At 45.2% G+C, this 9,676-nt stretch overlaps 1 protein-coding gene across 1 annotated transcript; it reads right to left on the bottom strand.

Annotated features, from left to right (window-relative positions):
* Positions 1-332: 332 nt before the first annotated feature.
* LOC144695379 (muscarinic acetylcholine receptor M2-like) lies at positions 333-1,925 on the bottom strand. Its single transcript, XM_078566274.1, has 2 exons — positions 1,900-1,925; positions 333-1,662 (listed from the first exon to the last, which is right to left on the bottom strand). Exon 2 carries the CDS (start codon positions 1,650-1,652, stop codon positions 333-335), a length of 1,320 nt encoding a protein of 439 aa, XP_078422400.1. The 5' UTR covers positions 1,653-1,662; positions 1,900-1,925.
* Between the last annotated feature and the right edge of the window lie 7,751 nt (positions 1,926-9,676).

Here is a 9,676-nt window from a genome sequence, read left to right as displayed (position 1 = left end):
TTACACAGTAGGGGCTCATTAATAGTTTTTATGCTGACTGATGTTGTGGAAGTGAACATTGCTCACTGAACAAGCACATGCTATATCTTACGATGATTAAACTCTGGGCAAATTCATCTTCCAGTTCGCTTATGAATACATTCTAATAATCAGCAGGGCCTTCATTTATAACAGACATTCACCAACTATAATTCAAATGTGCTTCCAATATTACATTTAATAGATGTGAGCTTGACCCATAAGATATTACTTATGATTTTCTAATGCACATTATGAAAGTCATCATCAGAAATAGGTATGACATGTTCATGAAGTTGTGCTTGCAGCTGTTTTTATCTTGTTGCACGAATGTTCTTGTACTGACACAGGAGAAGACGCTTGAAGGTTTTCTTGAAATTATTATTACACAGTGCATAGCAGGCTGGGTTGACGGTACTGTTGATATAACAGAGCCAGTATCCAATAGTCCAAGCTGTGTTGGGGACGCAGGTTGAACAGAACGTGTTAATGAGCACCATGATAAAGTATGGGCTCCAGGTGATGATAACCGCCAGGAGAATAGCCAGGATGGTTCTAGTCACTTTGTCCTCTCGGGATACAGCTCCCTTCCTCTTCTTAGCAGAGATATTGGTCATTGTAATGATCTTATTGTCTGCTCTGATCTCTCTGTCATTCCCATTCTTGCTGATGACACCTGGAACTATTCCTGCCATAGTGCAAATGTCATCATCTTTTTGAGATTTGCTAGCTATTGTTATGCACGAGAGTTTGGGGTTGTCCACCCTGAAACAGCTTTCAGCATTACAAACATTTGTGCTCTCTTGCATTGCCCCTTCCTTCTGGTTTGATGGGTCCACACTGATGGACATTGACTCATTGGAGAGCTTCTTCTCTCCTTGGCCACAATTATCAGCGATTATTTCACCAGTTATTTTGACATGCGGTAAATCATCAGGAACATTCGATATGTAGTTATTATTCTGTTTCATTATTTTTCCCTTCACTAGACTGGGTGAAAAAGTGTACTTGTTTGATTCAATCTCCTTTTTATCCTCCTTTACACGACTCTTGCTGGCACGAGATATTTGCATATACAAAATCACCATGATAGTAACAGGGAGATAGAAGCCAGCTATGGCAGTGCCAAAAGTGACAGCTGGATTTGAGAAGAACGGTGCATAACACTCACCCTCACTAACTGTCCGCTCCCCTATGATGAACTGCCAGAACAGAATGGCAGGAGCCCACAGGATAAAGGACAGCACCCAAGCAGCTGCGATCATCATCCCTGCCACCTTCGCTGTTCTCTTCACGGGGTAGTTAAGGGGCTTTGTTACACAGAAGTAGCGGTCAAAGCTGATGATCAGGAGGTTCATAGAAGAGGCGTTACTGACAACATAATCTAGAGAAAGCCATAAATCACAAACCACTGGGCCCAACGGCCAGTAGCCAATTATAATGTAGGTGGTGTATAGATTCATAGAGAATACACCAATAATCAAATCAGAACACGCCAAGCTGAAAATAAAGTAGTTGTTGATAGTTTGTAAATGTCTGTTTACTTTGATAGAGACAATAACCAGAATGTTTCCAATAATGGTCACCAGACTTAAAGATCCTGTCACAATTACAATGAAGACCACTTCGACCATTTTGTAGGGACTCCCTCTTTCAGTATCAATCAAGCCTGTTAGGTTGCTGAGAGATTTATTTGTCTCTATTGAGTTTGCCATCATTCCCCTCTGATTGTCCCCTGACAAGGCCTAAATGTAGAAAATAAAATAAAAAAAAAATAAGATTTCAAATGTGTTGAAGTTAAAGTACAACTGGTTGCTAATTGAAGTTCTATCAGCGAGAACATGAAAAGCTATCTGCTCTTATAAACTGCAATATCTTTGCCAGGAGGGACTCTGTTTTAATGAGGAATCATCTCATGGGTCACTAAATGCACAATTTATTAATATTTAATTACGTGTGTCAAGCTGAATGAAGGTGTTGATGAGTGACATTACTAACACGTCGCTCAAGGTTTTAGTTTCAATGATCCAATATGACTAGGTGAAACACCTTTGTGCTCTGCAAATACTCAACTGCTAAGGGGAGAATACTTTTACTCCTTTTGATCTCTTTAAGTTCATGTATCAAGACCACAAACTCATGTAAACACTGAAAATCCCTATCACCTAGGGAAGCGTTGGCAGAAGAGCAGATATCCCAGTGTCCTCCCTCTCTCACAGAAAGAGCAAGCATCTTATCCAATTAGCTTTCAGTCAGAGGCAGACGGGAAACAAAGGCTCGGAGCTTCACCTCTGGGAGGGAGAGAACTATCTGAGATTGAGCCACTTTATCTCGATGCTGTGCACTTCAAAGCAGATGGCTGTGGGGTTATATTAATTGAGGCCTGACACCAGTTTTAATCCTCTCATTTCTATAATTATATAGCTTGCATGTTTTATGAGCACTGTGCTAAGTACTAATACTAGAATGGTTTTCCTGATGCTGGTATTACAAAGCAAATGTAGTCAACGAATCAGGGGATTTATAATGGCAACAATCTTCACCGGAGCTGGTGCTGTAACTAAAAAACATGCTCTACACCGCGTAATGTTGAATGCTTAAAAATCTGCTTTTATACCTATTAACCATCTCAGGGCGAACACACAATGCTGGTCAAAGCTGTGCGACTGGCAGATGGTCTGCTCAATTCAAGGCGTTGGAAAGGAAAGGTGCAGAAAAAAAAAGTTAAGAAAGTAATGATAGATGATGGGCAGAGGCCCATGAAAGGGGAAGACGGCAAGTTCAGGTCAAGGCAAGATACAAGTGAGGCGCAAATAACCATAACTTGCTGATCAATTTATACCACTCTTCAGTTTGCCTTGCCAAAGAAAATCTCGCCCTGAACACATCCCCACCCCTGCCCTCCCCTGAATTACTTGTGCTTGCTGTGCACTTTAAACCCGAATTAAACTCACCGCAGAAAGTTAGAGCTGATAATAAGCGCCCTTCAATCAATGTGACCATTGTAAACGCAATGCCAAGCAACCTCGCTGGCCCATAAGGGCTCAACTTGAAATGCTGAGTCTCATCCCTGCAGGTGTAAATTCTTACTGGAGACCAGCGTTGTGCAGCAGTGGCTGCCTCTCTGTCAATGCTGCCTTCTTTAATTAATCAGCCTCCTCTACACCCACCTGCTCTTCATTGCCTCCTCCTGGCAATGTTGTAGGGGCGGGGGTTGGTGGGGCGGGCAGTCCAGCTTGAGTATCCTGGTGTTGTAGGGTGGCTGGGTTGTGTTGTTAATGATAGAGTTGATCTGGAGACACTTCGTGGGTGGAAACTTTAAGTTTATTTACGTCACATTCAGCAGCCACTACACATGTGCTCTCAACTCCAACTCTATCTCTGCACTGACTGTGAAGGTAGCCCGCGCTACTCTCCTATTAGTTACTACAGATCATGTGATCTTCCTCGACAAGTAATATTCTTAAAGGTACATTACACACTAAATAAAACCATTGGTACTACACCTGGCCACCCGAACAATTCCTCCTCATGGGAGGTAGGATTTTTCTGATGGTGGCGTTTCCTGCCCTGCTACCCAAAAAAATCAGGATCCCCACCACTACTATCTGCACCACCGCCACCCCCAGCCCCCTCACCACAGCCAACCAAGGAGAGTTAATTAGCTTCAGAGAGAGAACTTTGGTCCATCGTTTTGGAGGCTGCCCCGCGTTAGAGAGCTGCCAGTCAATCTAATTGGCCAGCAGCTCTGTAGACACAGCTGCACCAGTAGCAGTAGTGGGCAGTACTGGGAGCGGAACAAGCGCTAAAAGGCAAAATGGATATATCCAGGACCAGATAAATACGGGGCCTTTATCCCCGGGAAGGGGAGGCCTGGGTGGTGCGGTGGAGGGGGGCAGGGACGATGGGGAGAGGGTGGTGCGGCTCTTGGTGGTGAGGCCGGAGGGAAGGGTACCCATGGGGTGTGGACATTGTGCAGATGTGGTTGGGGGAGGGGGGGGGTGGTGGTGTGGTGCCCGATGTGGAAAGGGGGTTATTGAAGGAGGCGCTTGGCCTGATCAGGTGACTTTCCGGGCTTCTGCTCCTGAAACCCTCTTGCCAGCCTTAAAACTGAGACCCAGCAGGAAGCGACCCTCGGATGGTCATTAATTTCCCACTGAAGGGCCACAATTGTAGCTGGAGCAGATGGGCCGGCCCAGAATAAAACTGCGGGTAGGTCGGTGTGGGCGATGGGAAGGCGATCCAGGGAATGTTACACACCTCAGCCCAACCACCCTCACCCCCGCACTTCCCTCCCCCACCCCAACCAACCCAGCCTGTCAATCTGCTGGCAGGGGAGTGTAAAACTTCCTCAGCACTGAGCCTCTGGCAGTGCTGCATCCCTCAGTACTGTCCCTCTGACAAAGCAGCACTCCCTCAGTACTGACTCAATGACAGTGCAGCACTCCCTCAGTACTGATCCCCTAAAAGTGCAGCTCTCCTTCAGTGCTGCCCCTCCAACATTGCAGCATTCCCTCAGCACTGATGCTCTGATAGTGCAGCACTCTCTTGGTACTGACCCTCTGACAGTGCAGCACTCCCTCAGTACTATCCCTCTCACAATGCAGCACTCCGTCAATGCTCACCCTCTAACAGTGCAGTAGTTCCTCAGTACTGACCCTTTTAGAGTGTAGCACTCCCTCAGTACTAACCCTCTGAAAGTGCAGTACTCCCTCAATACTTACCCTCTGACAAGGCAGCAATCCCTCAGTACTGTTCCTCTGATAGTGCAGCGCTCCCTCAGTACTGTCCCTCTGACAGTGCAGCACTCACTCAGTGCTGATCCTCTGACAGTGCAGCACTCCCTCAGTACTGTCCCTCTGACAGTGCAGCACTCCCTCAGTATTGTTCCTCTGACAGTGCAGCACTCCCTCAGTACTGAAACTCTGACAGTGCAGCACTCCCTCAGTGCTGAACATCTGACAGTGCAGCACTCCCTCAGTGCTGAACCTCTGACAGTGCAGCACTCCCTCAGTACTGAACCTCTGACAGTGCAGCACTCCCTCAGTACTGAACCTCTGACAGTGCAGCACTCCCTCAGTGCTGACCCTCTAACGTTGTAGCACTTCCTCAGCACTGTGCCTCTGGCAGTGCTGCATCCCTCAGTATTGTCCCTCTGACAGTGCAGCACAAATGATTATATATTTGCTGGTGGCAATGATTTCATGTTATTTTCACTATGGTCATTTTAATCACAGGTTCATAGAATTGTTACGGTGCAGAATAAGGCTAATTGGCCCATCATATCTGCACTGGCTCTACAAATGAGCAATTCACCTCATGCCATCCCCCGCCAGGTTTAGCATAAATTCCCTAATTTTCAGGTCGATCCCTCTAGAAATAGAGCCTGGTGCCTGGTTTGCCCTTTTCGTGGCCTTACTAACCTATGGTGCAATTTTTAATGGTTGGCGTATTTGTACTCTTAGATCCCTTTTTTCCCTCTTGCCCTCTTGGACAAGCTAACTTCCAAGTAATAAGTGAGCTGCCTGTGAGCTCTGGGGAGGTGGTGGCATGGTGGCATTATTGCTGGACTGGTGATCCAGCAAGCCAGGGTAATGTATTGGGGACCTGTGTTCAAATCCCACCACAGCAGATGGTGAAATTTGAGTTCAATGAAAATCTGGAATTAAAAAGTCTTAATGCTGACCATGAAACTGTTGTCTGGTTCACTAAAGCTGTTTATAGGGAAGGAAACCTGCCATCCTTATCTGATCAGGCCTCCATGTGACTCCAGGCCCACAGCAATGTGGTTGACTCTTAAGTGCCCTCTGAACAAGGACAATTTGGGGTGAGCGATAAATGCCGGTCTAGCCAGCAATGCACATGAACAAATTAATAAAAAACCTATCATGCATTTTATTAAATAAACATCAGTTTTCACCTCCTCAGTATTGACTATTTCCCCCTCCTTCTCAGTTGCCCCCTGCCCCCCACTCCCTCCCCCCCACCCCCCACTCCCTCCCCCCCACCCACCCTGACGCAGTGGAGCAGAGCTGATTGAACGTAAAATGAGGTGAAATTCTAGTATTGATGCTGGAAATTCTTCTGCCTTTTCATCATTTAATGAATTTAACAATTAAAGTGAAGGGATATTTGACCACATTCAGCAACTGCCCTCTGAACTCCTTCTGAGTCACAGCAGTTTGTGCAGCAACTCAGGAGTTGCAACATGAATCCTATTTCCCGTACAAAATCAGGCATCAATACAGATTCATGTCCTAAGAACCACATTCGAACCCACATAGAATACACCCCATGTATTGACCATAGGTGATGAAATTCCCTGAGGCACCAAATAGTAAAATGATGGGTTCCCTTTGACTCTCCACCTTTGGGTCACGCGGACTGTCCCCACTGCTGTGACCCCGGAGTCTCCTGCAGGCTCTGCTGCTCAATAAAGTATGTCTAATGCTGAAAGCATTGAGCAGCAGAATCAGAACAAGTGGGACCCCCGGAGTGAGAATGTAGTGAAGGAGCATGACTGTTAACCAGACTCGTGAATCCGTAACATTCCTTGGTACAGAACAAAACCAGGGGGCATTCCACAGCCAATACTGATCCGTTAACATAAAATACCACATGAGATCCTTTAAACAGCTCAGCACAGTCACTGTTCCCAGAGCCACAGCCACAGTTTCCTCTGTGCAATATTTACTTCTCAGCTTCTGGCAACAAATGGCCACAAATCTATCAAAGGTGAAAGTGGTGGTGAACCAGACAGAACAGTCTCTGGGTGCAGAAAACAGAACAGCATGTATAATTACACGTGGGGATGGAGTACACGAAAAGAAAATGTTTCCGATAAATAATTGGAATGTGCCTCATTATCAGATCAATAGCAATAACCAACAGGTCGGCCACTGCCATGGCGACCAGGTAGCATGAAACACATTTGGAGAGACTACATTTTCCACAAGACAGTTTCACAATTATCATTACATTAACTATGAGGAAGAGGTATAAACAGGAAAATTATATATCAGGCTGGGAGCAATGTTAATAAGTGCTTATTGAGATGTGAATATATTTTAACATATCCAGTGATGCATTGAATTGTTTCTATTCTTTTTCATGGTCCCACTGACCTATGCTTTCTTTGTCAACTTGGAAGGAGAAGATTTCCACAGACTGTCAGCCTGGAAACCCCTCAACCTATCAAGATTGAAAGCCAAGACAAAAATGTGGCATGTCCTGATCAGGGACCTCCTGTATGCTGATGATGCTGCACTAGATGTGCAGGCAGAAGACCAGCTCCAAAGGCTCATGGGTTGTCTGTCAAATCCTTGTGTCATGTTTTCCCTCACCATCAGTTCCAATAAAACTATAGTTATTGGGCAGGGTGTTGTGTCTCTGCCTGTGATCAGTCTGGAAACACTCAAAAAATTCTGCTACTTGGGGCAGAGGGTGACAGACAACTTGCTTCTTGATGACAAGCTCAGCGCCTGCATTGAAAAGGCAGCCTCCAACTTTGGCCAACTAAAGAAATGGAAATGGGAAAACAACAAGCTGGCCCGCAGGTCCAGGATTCTTATTTACAAAGCCCGTATTCTCAGTGCATTTCTGTATGGCAACGAAACCTGGAAACCTCACACTTACCAAGAACAAATTCTCAATAACTTCCATCCCCAAAGTCTACGACGCATCCATGGCACCACGTGGGAAGACAAAATCATCAATGGTGCAGTCTATTCTAGGGCAAACGTCCCAAGACTTCCAGCTGTAATCAAGCTAAGAAGGCTTTGCTGGCATTGGCAACTGCACATAATGGAAGATAGCCGCATCCCCAAGGATATGCTATACAGAGAGGTAGCCCATCCAAGAGGACAGAGGGCGCACAAAGCTCCGATTCAAGGATACTGTCAAGAGAGGCATGAAGTCCTCGACATGAATCACGACAAGTGAGAATCAAGAGCTGACGATTGGATGAAAATGGAGAAACTAGCTGAGGGCAGGAGTGTTCCACCACGATGGAAGGTTTCATAAACCCCCAAAGCAGACACGAGCCCTGCAAACAAGGCATCAGCAGAGATCTTGCGAATGGCAAGAGGCAACCTCAGGAGTGGCACTTGAGGCAGACTGCCCCTTTCCAGGATCAGCGTGTTCACCATCAAAAGAAGTGCGGCCGATGATCTCACCTGACCTCATCAAAGTTCAAAGGTTGCATTCCCATCATTCCTCACAGATGGAAGGATGCCAACCTGAAACCAATATTGAATTCTACCTGTGACCATGTAATTTACTGGAGACAGTGACGACTGTTCAATAAAAGCTACCATTAAATGGAACATAATATTTCGATGAAGTAACACATGAGGAAGTCAAAGGTGGCAGAAAGTGAACGATTGGACAGAAGTTTGATTATGAGTCATTCAAGCAAAGACTTTCAAGAGGCAGCTCTGTCTGTACAGGTGAGTTTCTAAAACTCGGCATCATTAACTGTATCTATCACAATCAGATTTCTGATTTCTAATCTGTATTGGAGACTCAAAATTTACTTTAATCTTAAGAAAAACACAACAGGTGGTAGAAATGGTGTAAGTGGAGGATGTGCCATTCATTGAGCTCAGAATGAATGGTCTACTGCGTAATAATCATTCAAACATATGAATTAGGAGCAGGAGTAGGCCACTCAGCCCCTCGAGCCTGCTCCGCCATTCAATAAGATCATGGCTGATCTGATTGTAACCTTAACTCCACATTCCCGCCTACCCCTGAAAATCTTTCACCCCTTGCTGCTTATCAAGAATCTATCCACCTTTATCTTAAAGATATTCAAAAGCTCTGCTTCCACCGCCTTTTGAGGAAGAGAGTAACAAAGGCTCACCACCCTCTGAGAGAAAAAAATTCTCACCTCTTGTCTTAAAAAGGCGACCCCTTATTTTTAAACAGGGGTTTAAAACCCCTTGGTTCTAGATTCTCCCACAAGAGGAAACATCCTCTCCACATCCACCCTATCAAAGCCTCTCAGGACAGGGGGTCACATATGCTTCAATCAAGTCGCCTCTTACTCTTCTAAATGCCAGCAGATACAAGCCCAGCCTTTCCTCATAAGGCAACCTACCCTTTCCAGTAATTAATCAAATCAAGTCAAATTAATACAGCATCCCAGAATGAAAGGAGTTCATTGAATAGATGTAATAGCTGAACCTACTGACCTAGAAATGATGAGAAGAGTAATGCAGTTGAATAAAATTTATGGAATTAATAACTGGATGTAGAGACTTACCAGAAACACCAATAGCAGCAAGGAGAGGATAATAAAACTTTCCTAAGTCAACGACGTAATGACTTATCTTCCATTGGTCCATTCCTGTGGAGCCACTTATCCTTGTTTGTGCCAGAGGTAATGCTTCCACTGACACTAACATGTAACACATTGAAACGATCCCCTTATTTATAGATGAGTGGAGTCCTCCAGAGACATCATTTGCATCTGTGGAATCTGATATTAATCATAGTCACTGAACAAACAGGTTCAGTTAACCCCTGTCAATCCGACACTTATATTGTCACAGCATACACTTCAACATGTGTGAAATGTGTGCCATGTCCTCCATGCTCCCAGGTTAAACACATCCCATACCCAAACGCTGTCCTCTTTTTCAGCCATCTGTTTCGT

Source organism: Cetorhinus maximus, chromosome 21, assembly GCF_964194155.1.
Source record: "Cetorhinus maximus chromosome 21, sCetMax3.hap1.1, whole genome shotgun sequence".
Lineage (NCBI taxonomy): Eukaryota > Metazoa > Chordata > Chondrichthyes > Lamniformes > Cetorhinidae > Cetorhinus > Cetorhinus maximus.
Note: the sequence above shows the minus strand (reverse complement) of the source record. Positions and strands in the feature narration are given on the sequence as shown.

Coding starts and splice junctions, on each gene's coding strand:
- LOC144695379 (XM_078566274.1), bottom strand. CDS start 1,652: ATGGTCGAAGTGGTCTTCATTGTAATTGTGACAGGATCTTTAAGTCTG.